The 17,940-nt window shown below is 42.4% G+C and overlaps 1 protein-coding gene across 1 annotated transcript; it reads left to right on the forward strand.

Moving 5' to 3' along the window:
• Positions 1–1,317: 1,317 nt before the first annotated feature.
• LOC108847958 (uncharacterized protein At4g04775-like) lies at positions 1,318–1,792 on the forward strand. Its single transcript, XM_018621346.1, has 2 exons — positions 1,318–1,482; positions 1,556–1,792. The coding sequence occupies exons 1-2, from the start codon at positions 1,318–1,320 to the stop codon at positions 1,790–1,792; spliced, it is 402 nt and encodes a 133-aa protein (XP_018476848.1).
• The last annotated feature ends 16,148 nt before the right edge of the window (positions 1,793–17,940 follow it).

The raw sequence follows: 17,940 nt of genomic DNA on the forward strand, positions 1-17,940 counted from the left end.
TTTTATTGCAGACAATGTGTCCATTTTCGACGAACATACACTTTGATTATGATGGACATTATTCTAAGGATGGAGATGATTATGAATGGATTCCAACCGATGCTCGTTTGTATGCTATATCCTTTAATACATCATCGTTGGAGGAGATCACTTATTCGTTGTTGAAAGAGAGGATATGCAGGAAGATCGGAATAGATCCGTTTACGAAGAGGCTCAATTTGGGTTACATTCCATTGGTAGTGGAACCTAAGAGGCAATCGTATATTTTGGATGATGAAGATGTGTTTGTTTATCTAACATCAGTGGATAGAGAGGAAAGGAGAAGTATTTTGCATGTGGAGGACATCGAAGAATTACAAATAGTTCAAATAACCGAGCAACTGTCGAGAGTTGGAGAGAGCTCTTGTAGTAGGAACTATTGTGAACGTGAGAGTGGATATGGAGAAGAAGAAAATGTGGGAACAGGTTTGGAGGACGATGAACATCCCCACAAGAAACAGAAGAAGAGTATGTTGAAACCTTTCGGTTTCAGTTTTGATGTAAATTAGGTTCTAAATTAAGTTCTAAGCCTTTCACTTTCTGTTTTGATGTTTGCCTTTCACTTTCGGTTTTGGTGTTTTTATCATATGGGAACGTTGTGAGGTGAAATAAATTTTATTTGTGTGTTGTATAACTAAGTGAAACTGGTATAACGTTATGTAAACTGAATAACATGATTGTAAATTCTAAAGTTTTTAATTTAATTTTATAAGTCATGGAAGTAGTACGCTTTTAGTTTATTAGTAGTGTTATGTTAATTATGATTTAATAAGAATTATTAAAATTATTAAAATTCCATCTCATTGCTCGTAGCAATCGTATAGGAAATACAATGTGTTGTCATAGCTTTATCGCTGAAACTGACTGAGTTAGATTTGATAACTCTATGGCACGAAATCAAGTTTATATGTACGTGATCGTATGGGAAATGAACTTAGGAAACATAATTGCATTGGTATAACCACAAAATCATTAATTTAAGTAGACTATAACTAAGATAAATAGAAATAATTAAAAAGTGCAACTTTGACGCTTTCTGTAAAACTGAGTACTTGGTGAAACTTACAACAGAAAAAACCCTGGGATAAATTATCCCGCTCAGCTTTTCGAATTTCTAATTTCCTTCTTCCCAATTTACTAAAACCCCAGAATCGTTCAATCGAAGTATTAAACACCCTTTTTTAGGTTTTCCCCATTTGCTATCTTCATTTCTCTCTCTTCCCTAAATCTCTCTCCTCTCTCTCCTCGACCTCACTCCCTCCCCTCCCAAAAACCTAGATGTCCGCCGCTTCATCAACCACGACCGGTGGTCGGAGACGGGTACGAACTCCGGGGATACCTAGTAGGTGTTGGTGCGGGGTTGGCGTCACCGAGCTCATCTCCAGAAGCTCGGCAAACCCATATCGCCGGTATTATCGGTGTCTCTCTGCGGCTTCACAGAGGGTACATCCGTTTGTTGTTTACATATGGAACGCTTATGAATCACGCTTACTCGTTTAAAAAAAAAATCATGTAGCTCGAGAACGACAATCATGTCTTCAAATGGGTTGACGAAGCCTTCACCGATGAGATACAGCAGCTGGACTACCAAGTTCGAATACTCGAAGAAGAAGTTCATAGTCTCAAAGCAACAATAAGGAACGAAGGAGATATCCGCGAAGGTCCCAAAAAGATGCCCATGATAAAGATATCAGGAGGTTGTGTTCTTCTTACCATCGTTTTAGTTCTAGGAATTATGATGTACAAAAAGTAATTGAAATTCCTAAGAAAATTCCAATTCCTAGAACTAACTGTTATTGCTAAGCTATGTTTTTTTAAGTTATGCGAAGTTGAACAATCGTTGTTTGATCTATCGAAAAAGTAACTGTTATTGCTAAGCTATGTTTTTCTAAGTTATGCGAAGTTGAACAACCATGGGGTTTGATCTATCGAAAAAGTTGGAACAAGGGATTAAGTGAAACCAAAAGTTGAAACAAGTGAGATTGAGTGAAACCAAAAGTTCAAACGATTAAGTGAAACAAGTTGAAACAACGAGATTTATACAAGACCATAACAGTGAGAACAACACGATTTACACAAGACCTTCAATCCCATATTTTTGAACATAAGGGTCGCTGTTTAGTAGAGACTGCCTGAAGTCCTCAACCTCGGTCAAACGCGGATTGAACCTGAAGTCTGAAAGTCCACCTTCGGTCTCAAGCCATAGATCAGGAGGATCAAATAAATCTGTATTAATGTAAATGATTTTAGTAAACGTTTTAGTCCACTATCATATTCAAAACTAGCCACAGAAACTACACTTACTCCAACACTTGCAGACCTTCCACATCTTAAGGGCCACAATCACCTGTCCACCTTCCACATTTTCAAGACCATCCCGGAAGGCATAGGCCTGCTTGCCAGAGATGAAAGAAGAGAAGATAGAACTCGGATATGAGATGAAATGAGAGATTTTACAGAGTTGGAGTTTAACTAAATGCAATGGTGATGATGAAGATGTGTAGTTTAACTAACTTGGTGTAGTATTGTGACGTTTCACGTTTGGTTTCAATGCAAGTGTAGTGTAGAGTCGCGAGTGTAATGATTATTATTAGAGACTTTTTCAATCGATTAATTACTTCATTGATTACTCTCTCCTCTGTCCATCAATACCATTAATTACTGGATTTTTCTCAACCATTTTTATGATCTCTTTTATTGCTTGCTCAGTAAATAATTCATAATCCTACCAAAAAAAAGTAAATAATCCATAATATTATATTTATTTTCAAAATATAAAACAATATAATACCTAATTTTTTTAATTTTTACATAGTTCCATATATTTACACTATAAATTCAATATAATTTTACTTAGTTTCATAAATTTAGACAATTAATATCAGTTAGTTTCACTTAAACTGTCAGAAGCGTGCGTGAGAAGTCGTGTAGCGTTGCAAATATCAAGGGTCACGACGCTATGGTCATAAATCATGAAATGACAGATTTTTCTCAAACTAAATATTTCAATTATTATTTCTTATATTATTTGTTATCATTAAATAATCCACTCCGTATAATTAATTTTTCGATTCTGCTTCTATTTAGAGTTTTGCAAAATATAAAACAATAGAATATCTAAATTTGTTAATTCTTACATAGTTCTATATAACTACACTAAATTTTTCTTAGTTTCATAAATTTAGACAATCATAAATCACTTAGTTTCACTAAATTTTTCCTTGACATACGACTGTTCTTATTCCCTCTACTTGCAGTGAGAAGTCGTGTCTTAAGCCGTCTATCAAATCACACCCTTAAGTGGGATAGTAAATGCAATCTTATCTCTATTATAAATAACACGTAAATCTTTCTATTTACTCGATTAAACGAATATCTCTCAAGTTTTTCATCATCCTTGTACTCTATGTCGAACTTCAACTTGGAATCTTTCCCTCCTTCCATCCTCCATAAGATTCTCTCAAAGGTAGCAACAAACCACATCCGAGACTTCGGTAGTGCTAGAATTGCTTTCTCCGGGTTCAATCAAATAGGCAGAGACGACTACTTCTACCAATCTGCTAATCTCATTGGCTTTAATGATTGGATTGATGAGGTTAATGCTATAAGAACATTCCGACTTAGGTGCTACCAAGCCGGTAATCCAGAGGCCATCTACCTATGAGGTATGCATGAGTTCTTTCAACTTCATTTACTTGATGAAGGAAGAGAGAAAATCCATCTTGCTGCTGAGAGAGGATTGGAGTTGGCCAAGTTTGTAGATGGAATGCTGAACTTAGCGTTTACTGTAGATGATGGAGGGTTGTTTCACAAATATCCTAACTTTAGTCGTGAGTTTGTTCATCGGATGAATTGCATGATCCAGACTGAGCTACCCTCAGGCCATTGGGGTTACGACAAACCTCATAAGTTTATGTCACTACTTGAAAGAATAAAGAAACCCATCTTCTCAAATAATTGCTGGTGCTCCGCAATAGAAGAACCGGTGTTTGTAGTCTCCTATAATGGATCAAGAACACAGTGGAAGTGCGATCATTGTTTCTGGCAATGTGAAGTTTGGGACTTCTGCAATGAAATTCACTTGACAGCTGCCAACTGGCCAATTGAAGATTAGTTGTGGTGTTTATTTCTCGAGTTTATGGCATGTAGTTTTATCTACTTTCACTATGTTTGACTTAATGTAATGTCTCTAGTTTCAATCCTCTAATTTCTCTCTATAAACTAATCTTTGTATATTTTAACTTCAATATATCATTAACAAATTAACTACATTTCTACTTTTATTTTAACAAATAAACTTCACTAGCCATTTGGAGATTAGTTTTATCAACTTTTACAACATTTCTACTTTTATTAAATATGTACAACATTTCTAAGTTTGGCCAAAATCTATTTATATCATATAAACTATTTTTTAAATTCAAAATTCAATAAATATATCAATAACAACAACTCTGTCCGAAAAATAACATAATAAAACATTTGAAATCTAAAAGTGCGATTTACTTAAATTTAGTTCAACTTAGTGTAATATACAGAATATTGTTGTCGATTTATTACGATGTACAGTTTCACCAATATTTACAATCACACCAATTCTTACAAAGATTTCGAAAGTTATAGAGAAAGATATCCGAATTTCATAGATCGGGTCTGGATGGTCCGCGAAATGGTCCTGGTTGGGTTGTAATTATGCAAGTTTCTGATTGGCCATGTGGTCTTTTAATAAATTTTCGTATTTAAATAAAGAACTATTTAATTCTAAATCTGGGCAGTTTCGGGCAGGAGTATCTCAGCTCTTTTTTTTTCGGGCAGGAGTACCTGAGCGTTTAATTCGCAAGGATCCCTATCAAAGGTATAGGAAGTCTTAAACTCTTTGATAGGGAATCCAAGGCTTTGTATATGCCAACCTTTACCTCAAACTTGTTATCAGTTAAGAGATGTGCAACTGATTTAAATTGCAATATTATATTCAGCCCTAATGATGTTAAGTTCCAGGATATTGAGAGCAGCAAGTCTATTGGGAAAGGAGTGACCAAAGGAGACTTATATTTACTTGAAGATCTTGCTCCTGTTTCTGATCGTTGCTGTTTATTTACTTCTATTTCTGCTCCTAGTCTAAGTAAAAATGCATTGTGGCATACTAGACTAGGACACCCTCATAATAAGGCTTTTAAACTGATGTTGCCAGGTGTTTCTTTTGAGAACAAAGATTGTGAAGCTTGTATTTTAGGCAAGCATTGTAAAACTGTTTTTCCAAACTCTTCCACGGTTTATAAAAATTGTTTTGATCTTGTTCATTCTGATGTTTGGACATCTCCTTGCTTGTCTAGAGACAATTTCAAGTATTATGTTTCTTTCATTGATGAAAAATCCAAATACACCTGGTTAACTTTAATTCCAACCAAAGATAGGGTGCTTGATGCATTTAAAAGTTTTCAATCATATGTGACTAACCATTACAATGCCAAGATAAAAATTCTCAGGTCAGATAATGGAGGAGAGTACACTGGAAATGCATTCAAGCATCATCTAGCACAGCATGGTATCTTGCATCAGACAAGTTGTCCCTATACTCCTCAGCAAAATGGAGTGGCTGAGAGAAAGAATCGGCACTTCATGGAAGTGGCAAGAACCATTATGCTTCAATCAAAAGTTCCCAAGAGATTTTGGAGTGATGCAGTAGCCACAGCTTGCTACTTGATAAACTGAACTCCAACCTTGGTTCTTCAAGGCAAGTCTCCATTTGAGGTATTGAATCAATCCAAGCCCTCTCTAGAGTATATGCGTGTCTTTGGTTGCTTGTGCTATGTGATGGTTGCAAGTGAGATGAGAAACAAGCTTGAAGCAAGGAGTGTAAAGGCTATGTTCATTGGATATTCTACTAGCCAAAAGGGATACAAATGCTATGATCCTGACACAAGGCGTGTGTTAGTATCAAGAGTAGTGAAATTCATAGAAGAAAGAGGGTACTATGAGGAGCAGAATCAAGAGGATCTGAAGGATCTTACTAGTGATAGAGCTTCAGTTTTGAGGACAATCCTAGAGGGGATGGGAATCAATGTGGATCACCAGGGTCCGGTTAATGGGAATCATCAAGGTGATGGTAATCATCAGGAAACAACACACCTTGATCATGAGGGGGGAGAAAAATCAAGTTGAGCAGAAGAGAGATCCAGTGCTCATGATCAAGGTGCAGAACCGGTTAGTCATGATAATGGAGCTGAAGCAAGTCAGCCGAGTGATGGAACTGAAGCAAGTCAGTCTAGTGAAGAACTGGCTAATGGTGAGAATGGAGAGGAAGCAATGCAGCAATCTCCACAGCCTACTTTGAGAAGAAGTACAAGAGTAAAGAGAGATGCATCTAACTGGGTAAACACAAGGGTGTATTACAATGCTCAAGCTGTTGAGCATCCTTCTCAAGCAGTATGTTCTTTTGCACACTTTCCTGAGGAACATCAAGCATTCACAGTAAGCTTAGATGAGAGCTATGTTCCAAGGAGTTATGAAGAGGAAATGCTGATACAAGAGTGGAGAGACTCGGTTAATGATGAAGCAAATGCCATGATAAAGAATGATACTTGGTATGAAAGTACATTACCAAAAGGGAAGAAGGCAGTATCTTGCAAGTGGATCTTCACTATCAAGTATCTACCTAATGGGAAGATAGATAGAATAAAGACTCGGCTAATGGCTAGAGGATTCACCCAAACCTATGGAGAAGACTATATAGACACGTTTTCTCCGGTTGCCAAGCTCCACACCATCAGAGTAGTATTGTCTCTTGCTGTGAACTTGGAATGGGAGCTTTGGAAGATGGATGTGAAGAATGCATTCTTACAAGGAGAGCTTGAGGATGAAGTCTACATGTTACCACCACCAGGCCTAGAGCATTTGGTTAAGAAGGGAAGCGTGTTGAGACTTAAGAAAGCAATCTATGGTCTCAAGCAATCTCCAAGAGCATGGTACTACAAACTGAGCACTACCTTGAATGGAAGAGGGTTCAAGAAATGTGAACTGGATCATACTCTCTTCACTCTCACCACAACCTCAGGTATCATCTGTATCCTTGTCTATGTTGATGATATTATCATTACTGGTTCTGATAAGACAGGGATTTAAGAAACTAAGAAGTTCCTAAAGTCAGTCTTTGAGATTAAAGATTTGGGAGAGATGAAATACTTCCTTGGAATCGAGTTGTGCAGATCCAAGGAAGGGTTGTTTATCTCACAAAGGAAATATACACTTGATCTTTTGAAAGATGCAGGTGTAGATGAAGGGAAGACTGCTAGGATGCCTATGGAGGATGGTTACAAGGTTCCACGTGAGGGGGAGATTGAAGATAGCAAGCCATTCAAGGATCCAAAGCTATACAGGAAGCTGGTGGGGAAGCTCATATACGTGACCATTACTCGGCCAGATATATGTTTTGCAGTGAACCAAGTCAGTCAGCACATGCAAGTGCCTAAAGAACATCATTGGAGAATGGTAGAGAGATTGCTGATGTACCTGAATGGAACAAGAAGCCTAGGCATTTGGATGGGTTGCAACAAGAGTACGGAAGTGGTGAGATATTGTGATGCAGATTGGACAGGTGATAGATGTGAGGGATTAAACTCACCTCCTGATTTTAGGTCAGGTTTATAGTTTAGGAAAGGATTAGGGAAAGATAATCGTGGGCTGAATCCCGTAAGAACTTGTTGAATGAACTTCGATTTGTATTGATGATTTTTGGGTAAAGAATGGTTTACAAAAGATGTTTATCACGATTACAACGACAATGAGAATGCTACAAAGATAATGAGAATATTTTCAGAGTATCGTCTCGAATATGGGTTGAATAGATCTTCTTTCTTGATTTGCTTTCTCTTTAAATAGCCTCAGGTCCCGCTTGATCGTCACCAACTGGTTCCCGAGATCTTCTCCGTTTATTGAGGAATCTGCAACAGCTTCCCTTTGATCGGGTCCTATGCTCCTTCTGTTACGATGTGAGCTTCCTCTTCACCGTGACCTCTTTGGTAAAAGTCCTTAGCTCTCAGCCTCCGGCTCCAGCTTAGCTCCTTTCACATATTGAATTCGTGATGGGCCTGTCGTGGCCTGTTATCGTCTTTTATTATTCACTATTCAGCTATCGGGCCATATTCGGGCCCAACAGTTGCCCCTAGCTCTCGAGATTAGGTTTCGTTATTCTCGGGAGCTAGACCTAGCCGCCCAACCTAGATTTTCTTGTTGAGATCATGATTACTAGCTATCTCAACCATGTATATTCCTATCTGATCGAAAGGCTGTAAGTTCCCTTCGATTAAATCGACGGTTTAGATTAAGAGGAATTTGAAATGTAGTTTCCGATTTTCGAGACATGATGGGATATAAAGCTGCGATTATTAACTACATGTCTCTCCACTTCCTCCACGCCTCCGACGGTTTCCAAGGTAACTTCTCCCTCTTCCTTTATTTTACTGTACGTTTTTTCTTTTTTTTTATATCTCTGTTTCGAATTCGATCTTTATCCCTAAGTTCTCTAGAGAATCCATTCTTGCTCATCTCAACCCGATTCTTCCCTTTTCACCTCTCTTCTATTTTCCCTTTACTTACAATGAGTAAAAAAGAAAGCTCCGGCGCAATTCAAATCTCCACTTCCGGTGCTCGTCTTATGAAGGTCAAACAAGAAACCGGAGAGAAGATGAAGGACGCCGGGAAGAAGAAAGTTAAGGACTCGATCGGGGCAAGAGTCAAGAGGATGAAGAAGAAAGGTGGCAAGAGCGCCTCCTCTGGACCTCACTTTCCGTCGCGCTTAAAGAGCCAAGACGTCGCTAATCTTATCGTTCAAGCCCACGGAAAGAGTGACCTAGCTAGGGCTTGTAACGAGGACGAAACCCCTGATACCGTTCTGGAGGGTTGGTTCTGTGTTCATGAGAAGTACATCGCTAAGTGCCATCTTAGGTTCCCTCTCCCCACCCTCTTGTTAGACCTCCTAGATCACTATCAATTGGCTCTTCCCCAACTTTGTCCCTCGGTTATCCGAGTGATAAACGGATTCATCACTAGGGCCAAGGAGGAAGGAGTTATTGTGGGTTTGACCGAGCTGATGAGTCTCTTCTCGATAAAGGAGAGTACTTCCAAGGATGGTGGAAGCGGTACCTACTACCTCCCCGGTCGTCCAGGGCTAGGCGTCTTCAAGTTTACGGTCAGTGATGATGACTGGCGGAAGAAGTATTTTTATGTCAAGATTGACCCTTCGACGGTTCCTGTAGGCCGAGACCTCAGGACCTCTTGGTCTGACATTTCTGGTTAGGATTTTAGGGACATTTGCATATTTATTTTGCTTATCATGATGTGCTAATTGCTTATGATTCTTTTGCAGAGATCGAGGATCCTATCAAGTTGTCTGGTAAACTTACCAGAGCTCTCCATAGAAAGCTGCAGCACAGCCCCAATAACTGGGCAGCTTACACTACCGCGAGAGTCGGATCGGCCAGGTTCCCTGATCGATATAATTCATCTTTTCCTGATTCAGTAACGGTTGCTGGTTTAGAAGGTAACCTTCCATTATTGATTTCTGATTTTTACTGTTTGGATTTGTCCTATGAGATTAACGATTTTCTTTATGATTCAGTCTCTGAAGGTGATTCAGTATTCGAGGTTTCGTCCGGAGCAAGTACTTCCGAGAAGACTCAGTCACAGAAGATGCCTATTCAGCCCTCCTTCCGTTCCAGGGGTAGATCGACCAAGCCTGCCAGCTCCTCTAGAGGAAGCGACAAGAACCAAGGAGGATCCTTCCTTGACTCCGTGAAGGAAGTCCTTGACGAGGGAGACTCTGCTCCTGCTAAAGGTGTTGGTTCTTCGGAGCTCAGAGTTCAGGAAGTTGGTCTTCCCTCCGAGGTTCCAATGACGGAAGCTGATCCTCAAACGGCAAGGGATCCCTCAGAATTTGAGCCTCCGAGGAGCAAGAGGTCCCGGACAAAACAAGTTGACAGACCCTCGAGGTCTTCCTCCTCTTCTTCTAGGGGGGGAACCGTTGGCTGGAACTTTGCTCATTCGAAGCCTGGGTCAGTCTTAGATGACTCATGGGGTTTGGCTACGTTAATGAGGCATATGAAGAGGACTGGATGTGCTCTTCCCTCGATCGCCAACCTCTCCAACAAAGAGGAGTATGTTGACATTGCCCATCACATGGGTCAGGTATGAATTTCATTTCATCTTTTTAGCTTAATTCTTTTTGGATGATGTTTACTAAATCATTGTTTCTGTTTTTGTAGCTGGCTGGGGATATCAACAGGGCTCAATTCAAGTTCGAGGACGCTGTGCACAATGCCCCCAGTGCTGAGGAATTAGCTCAGGTCACTGATCTAGTCAAGGCTACCAAGGCTGAGCTCAATCAGACTCGGGCTCTGGTCTCGGAACTCCAAGCTGAGGTTAAGAGACTTGGCTCCAAATCTGATGCTCAGCAAGGGACGATCGAGAGCCAGTTGATTGATCTCCAGGTGAAGAATAGGAAGATTGGGGAGTTGGATGCTGCTCGGAAGATAGCCGAGTACTAAGTCAAAGAGCTGATTGCTTCATCCCAGAGCAGCCAGAAGAACAAAGAAGCTGAGGTCAGGCTAGCCGTCAGGAGAGGAAAGAGGGAGGTAGCTGATGCTTACAACAAAGTTCTGGTTGCTGTCAAGGAGAAGTTCTCCAAGAAGAAGGATGAAGTCGATCTCCTGGTTCATGCTCAAGAGATTCAAGCCAACACTGAGCTCCTGAAAGACATGCTGGATGGCGAGATTAAGAGTGCTGAAGACGAGTATGCTCGCTTGGTGGCTATGATGCCAGAGGCTGTTGCAGCGTACGAGAAGGCTCAGGTCTCGGACTTCTCGATCAGCAAGCTCCCTCTTCCTCAACTCTCTGAGAGCTCAGGTAATTTTGAGGTTAATATGTTTAATCCGGCGTTTTCCGGAGAATATGATTCTAACTTGGTTCTGATCTAGCCCAGTCGAAGCGGTACCGGAAGGTATCGACCAGGAAGCTGGAGTGGAGGTCCTTGCCAAGGAAGGTGATCCTAGCGAGGAGGATAAAGATGCTGAAGTTGGTCATAGAACCGAGGATGTTTAAGAGCTGACGCTCTTTATGTTTTAAGACTTTCGCCCAGAGGGCTTTTATTTCTTTTATTTCTAAGACATATAGCCTGAGGAGGCTTTTAAACCTTTGTTTTCGTTAAGGTCTTTTGAACCTTTGTTGGCTTGAGGAGGCCTTTAAACCTTTTATCTATCAAAACTTGGTTTTCAGTTTCGTTTCGAGTCTTTCGATCTGACTTAGTCATTTTCTTTTATGAACTCAAATTTAGTTAAGAGTTTTGATAGGGAATGTACTTCGGTTACTAATTAAGAGGTTTAGTGAATCCTCCGAATTAGATCTCTGATTTCATGATAAGTCTTGGAGACTTGGATCGTTTTTGGCCCCTTAAGAGGGGTTCCTGAAGTATCGAAATTAGTTTAAGGTTTTTAGAAACCTGAGTTTAACTCGGGTACCTTAGGTGGGGGTTCTTGGGAACCTGAATTTGTTTACGGGATTTTAAGACCCATTGGAACTTGCTTAGGATTTTAAGACCTTTCGAAATTTGATAAGGGTTTTAAGACCTTTGTATTTTGTTGAGGATTTCGAGATTCTAGGTTTAGGTCCGAGATGACCTGACCTTGTTCGAAGGATTTTAAGACCTTGATGGTTTCTAAGGATTTTAAGACCTTAAGTTGAGGTCAATGGAGACCTGACTTTGTTCGAAGGATTTTAAGACCTTGGTAGTTTCTAAGGATTTTAGGACATTAGGTTTAGGCTTATCGAGCTTGACTTTGTTTTGAAGGATTTTAAGACCTTAGGTTCAGGTTCATGGGGACCTGAGCTGATCTGGAGGGTTTTAGGACACTAGGTCCGTGTTTGTAGGGATCTGTGTTGTTAAAGAATTGAGACATCGAGGATAATTGCTTTATTGATAATTGGATACATGGTATCATAATAATCATACAACTGCTGTTTGGGCTATGTGATTTTATCAGACATATGCCCCCTTTGGTTGTGGTGAATAAAGTGTTGAAATGAGGTTGGGGCTGCACTCATGACGGAGTTGCATACGTACCCAGTCAAGGGATCAAGCCTAACGTAGTTCAGGAATTTTAGGTACCTAATGATAGTATCTCTTAAGATTCGTGGCGTTCCACGATCTGATTTCAGGTACCCCGGTTTGCACCTTTCGGAGCTTGTAAACGCCAGGTCGTACCACATGGATGATCTGATAGGGACCTTCCCAGTTGGTTCCTAACTTTCCAGCATCTGGTTCCTTGGTTCCTTCGAAAACTCTCCTAAGTACTAGGTCACCTACAGCGAACTGTCGGGGCTTGACTTTGGAGTTGTACTGTCGTGCCATTGCTTGCTGATAGTTTTGAATCCGAATCAGAGCTCGGTCCCGTCTTTCCTCGATTAGATCGAGGCTGTCCGTTAGGAGCTGATCATTAGCTGCGGGATCGGATGTACTGAGTTCCCGGCGGAGGCTACCAGCAATGGTTTCAGCTGGGACGACAGCTTCCAACCCGTAGGCTAAGGAGAAAGGGGTTTCTTCTGTAGCCTTTCGTGGGGTGGTTCGACATGCCCAAAGTATTTCAGGTAGCTTTTCTGACCAGAGTTCCTTCTGGGTTCCGAGGCGTTTCTTGAGGTTTGCTAATACTGATTTATTAGCAGCCTCCGCCTGGCCGTTTCCTTGAGGTCGTCGAGGTGTTGAGAAGGTCAGGCGAATATTCCATTTGTCACAAAATATTTTGAAGTCGTGGGATATGAACTGTCCTCCATTGTTGGTTACGATTTCATATGGGACGCCGTGTCTACACACGATTTCTCTCCACACGAATCGTTCGACCTCGACTCTGGTTACCTGTTGGAAAGCTTCAGCCTCTATCCATTTCGTGAAGTAGTCTGTTAGGACTAAGAGGAAGCGTGGCTTCTTCTTTCCACTTCCTGACGCTACTAGTGGTCCGACGATGTCCATGGACCACCTCATAAATGGGTAAGGGGCGGATATGTTGGATAGCTTCTCTGCAGGTTGGTGTATAATCAGTGCATGCCTCTGGCACTTGTCGCATGAAGAGGAGTAGACCTCGCAGTCTGCAATAATGGTAGGCCAGAAATAGCCCTGTCTTTTGATTCTGATGGCCAGAGCTCTTCCTCCAGAGTGGTTCCCGCAGGAGCCGTCGTGCATTTCCTTCATGAGTCTCATAGCAACGAGGCCATGGACACATTTTAGGTAAGGTCCAGAAACGCTTCGTTTGTGGAGGACAGACTCGATTATGCAGTATCTCGCGCTTAATGCTTTGAGCTTCCAAGCCTCCCATTTATTGGGTGGAATCTTCCCTTCCAGGATGTATTGCGTGATTGGAATTCTCCAATCCTCTCTCCCTACAACTTTGTTATGAAGAGACGAGGGAGGTTCCTGTTCGGGACCTGGTGTCGTGGTGCCCCCGGAGGTATTCGTAGGATTAGGCTCCAGGGAGTCTAAATTCCGAGGAATACCTCCAATTTCTTCATTATTCTCCGGGGTTTGAATGGTGCCCCCAGATGAATTTTTGAGAGCTGAACGGCTTCTGGTTTTAACTCTGCAGACGAGTGGGTCTGAGTTGGTGCCCCCGGGGTATTCATGAGATTAGGCTCCAAGGAGTCTGAATTTCGGGGAATACCGTCCGTGTTTTGGGTTGTGTTCACGGAGGTATGCTTTTTAGAGCTACGTATTCTGGCTTTTGGGAACCAGAATGTTGTGAGAACTTGGGTAGTTACCGTTTTAGGGCAGGTACCTTCGGGTTACTCTTTTAGCTTGCTGTTATCTCAGCTTTAGTAGCTATGTCGATGCTTGTTTTTTCGATTCCTTCTACGGGTATGATCCGTTTTACGAGGGGGTCCGATGTGGAGGCTAAAGCAGCCAACGCATCTGTTGAGGAGTTCTCTCCTCGTGGGATCCTTGTTAGCTCGAATTTGTCGAACTGCCTAGTGAGGTTCTGGACGACTTCGAGATATGCCCCCATTCTTTCGTCCCTCGTTTCATATTCTCCGTGAAACTGGCTAGCTACTAGCTGTGAATCACTATAAGCGTTTAGCTCTCGAATTCCGAGGCTTAGGGCGAGTTTCAACCCTGCGATTAGTGCTTCATATTCAGCTTCGTTGTTTGAGGCGCTGAATCCGAGCCTATATGACTGCTCAATGGTTTCTCCTGCTGAAGAAGTCAGCCTTAGACCGACACCGGAGCCTTATTTTGATGAGGCTCCGTCGACATACAGGCTCCACTTTGGAGATTCCATTTCGGAGTCTAATTGCTCGGATGCTAGCTCAATGACAAAGTCGGCAAGGACCTGAGCCTTCGCTGCTGCTCGAGGTCTATACTCAATGTCGTATTCACTGAGCTCTATGGCCCATTTAGCCAATCGCCCTGACTGGCTAGGGCTGTGCAATATCATTCGTAATGGTTGTGAGGTCATTACGACGATTGAGTGCGATTGGAAGTAAGGTCGTAATTTTCTGGCAGCTGTTACGACTGCTAGCGCTAATTTTTCCATTGCAGGGTACCTTGTTTCGGCGTCTATCAAACTCTTGCTGGTGTAATAGACAGGTCTTTGTTCGTTTTGTTCTTCTCGTACTAGGACACCGCTAACTGCAGCAGTTGATACGGCGAGGTACAGTACAGTGGCTCTCCTACTACAGGTTTGGATAGGATCGGAGGTTCCGATAGGTAAGCTTTCAATTGTTTGAAGGCTTCCTCACATTTCTCGTCCCATAAGAACTTCTTATTATTTCTTAGAAGTTTGTAGAATGGGAGGCACTTATCGGTGGACTTGGATATGAATCGATTTAATGCTGCGATTCGTCCAGTCAATCTCTGTACCTCTCTGGTTGTCTTAGGTGACGGCATTTCTAGGAAGGTTGCTATCTGCTGCGGGTTGGCTTCAATGCCTCTTTCGGTTACGAGATAGCCTAGGAACTCGCCTGAGGGTACCCCGAAGGTACATTTAGTGGGATTGAGCTTCATATCGTATTTATTGAGGATATCGAAGCATTCCCTTAAGTGGGAGATATGGTCTTCTCCAGCTGAGGATTTGACTAGCATATCGTCAATATAGACCTCCATGGTTTTTCCGAGTTGCCCAGCAAACATCTTATTTACTAGCCTCTGATAGGTAGCTCCTGCGTTCTTTAATCCGAATGGCATAACCTTGTAACAATAGGTTCCTCGTTCGGTTATGAATGCAGTTTTCTCCTGGTCCTCAGGATCCATCATGATTTGGTTGTATCCTGAGAAGGCATCCATGAAGGATAGGAGTCGATGGCCAGCTGTTGCTTCAACCAGGCGGTCGATGTGAGGTAACGGGAAGCTGTCTTTAGGACAAGCCTTGTTTAGGTCGGTGAAGTCTACACAGATTCTCCATTTCCCGTTTTTCTTCTTTACAACTACCGGGTTAGCTAACCAGTCAGGGTAGTGTACCTCTCGAATGGACCCAGCTTTCGTAAGTCGGTCAACTTCGTCGTTAACAGCTTGAGCCTTTTCGAGGCCCAGCTTGCGACGCTTTTGTTTGATCGGTTTGAAAGTGGGGTCTACTTTTAGTTTATGGGTGGTGACGTTCGGATCTATGCCTTTCATGTCATTGGTGGACCATGCAAAGGTTTTGACATTGCTTTTCAGGAAGTCAATGAGCTCCTTTTTTGTCTCAAGAGGTAGCTCAGATCCGATGCTCACCTGTCTTTCAGGATTTGAGTCGTCAATGCAAACTTTTTCGGTGAGGTTCTTGGGAGGACCTCGAATATTTTGTTGCATTTCGCGACCCTCCTGGATCTGTAATTGCTATTGGGGGGACTTTTTGAGGATTTCGAATCCTCCCAAGTAGCAGATCCTGGATATCTTCTGGCTACCGTGTACGGTAGTTATCCCTTCAGGTGTTGGGAATTTCACACATTGATGATAAGTCGAGGCTACTGCCTTCATCTTGTGAATCCAGGGTCTTCCCAAGATCGCATGGAACGGGGAAGGTCTGTCGATGACTACTAAGTTGGTCATTTTCATTATTCCGCCAGCTATGATTGGGAGCTTGATAGTCCCCAATGAGGTAGCTGTTTCTCCGGAGAAGCCTACGAGATTAGCTTTTTGGCCAATAATTTCGTAGTCGTCTATTTCCATCCCTTTTAGGGTGTTGTAGAAGATAAGGTCAACAGAGCTTCCTGTGTCTATCATGAGTTTAGGGACCTCGTATCCTGCGATGTTCAGGGTGACAATCAACGCGTCATCGTGAGGTCTGTCAAGGTTTGAGGTCTCGCTTTCCCAGAAAGAAATCTTAGTATTGGACTCGGGGTTAGGAGGCTTAGGTCCAGTGTTAGACACAGCCTTCCGTACGTGATTCTTAATGGAATTGACGGAGTCTTGACATATATCTGATCCTCCAAGGATACAGTCCACCCTCGAGTCGGAGCTCGATTGAGGGGACGGTTTGCTCAAGAGAGCTTCGACTTGTAAACTTTTTCCTTGGGGGAATTTTCCAAGAATCATATCGACTCTTTTCTTGGGAGCTGGAGGTGGCGAATCGGTCTCCTTCTCAGGTGACCTCTCGCGCTTTGGAGAGGTGTCTCTGGGACCTTTTTTTTGATAAGGTGGTGGCTTTTTAAGGTCCACTCCCTTTATTTCTCCGGCTGCGAATTTAGTTGCCAGTTGTCGTTGGAGGTCCCAACATTCCTCAATTGAGTGCCCTTCTCGATCATGATAAGAGCAATGTTTGTTTTTATCAAAGCCTTTTGACCAGGGAGTTTTGTTTGCTGCGGCGACAAGTTTCTCTTCCTTGTCTTCCTCAATTGCATAGGAATGTTCTCCCTGAGTTTGATTGTTTCGGAGGTTCCCCTTTTTATGAGGTCCCTTTGCTTCAGAGGATTCACCTTTCGGGTGATTCTGAGGTTTCTTGTGGAGTTTATCCAGTGCAGCTGTCTCCTCCTCCAAAGTAATGTATCTGGTGGCTTTATGAAGAGCATCATCGATAGTTGGAGGAGTATTGAGTGTTAGCTCCGACCAGAACTTCGATTTATAAAACAGACCTCTCCTAAGAGCCTCGATGGCGACTAGGTCGTTCGGATTCGAGAGCTTAGTTCTTACTGCCCTGAATTTCTCGATGTAGACTCGTAGTGAGTCCCCCATTCCTTGTCTGACCTTCCAAAGGTCGGCCTCAGAGGCTTGCTTTAGGATATGGGTCGAGTACTGCTTCATGAAGGCACTAGTTAACTGATCGAAACTATCTATCGAAGCTGGTTCGAGACCAGAGAACCACTCAAGGGCTGTTCCGACCAAGTTTTCAGCGAATGTCCTGCAGTAACCTGCTTCACAATCTTCCTGTGTAAAATGGGCTTTCACGATAGCCAATCGGAAAGCTCTCAAATAGGCCTTTGGGTCAGAGGTCCCATCATACTCGGGAATTCTGATTTTGCGGGTATCTCTTATGTAGGAGCAATTCTGTCAGTGAATGGAGTTCCACGGGTTTCTTCGATCAAGCTATCGATTTCGGGAGCTGAGCTCGTAGCTTTATGGACTTGAGCTCCCAATTTTTGGAGAGCTGCATGAGTTCGTTCCATATATCTACGGATAGCTTCATGTCCCTCTAGAGGAAGGACATTTGGGTCGTTATTAGGTAGCCGACGGGCAGGTTCCTGACGGAATCGTGTTGACTCGTCCTCCCATGCGGTTGGTGGGCTAAGTCGCTCACCAGCTCTTGGGTTATCGGAGTCTACCCTTTGATACCCGTCCCCGTTCGGGGTTGAGCTTCTGGTTTGATAAACCGAACCTGATGTTCTGCCCCCGGATGGGAAGGATACTCCTGCTCTGGACCTAAAATTAGGCGGCGGAGGAGGTAAGCGAGT

This window comes from Raphanus sativus, chromosome 1 (genome assembly GCF_000801105.2).
Source record: "Raphanus sativus cultivar WK10039 chromosome 1, ASM80110v3, whole genome shotgun sequence".
NCBI classification, from domain to species: Eukaryota; Viridiplantae; Streptophyta; class Magnoliopsida; order Brassicales; family Brassicaceae; genus Raphanus; species Raphanus sativus.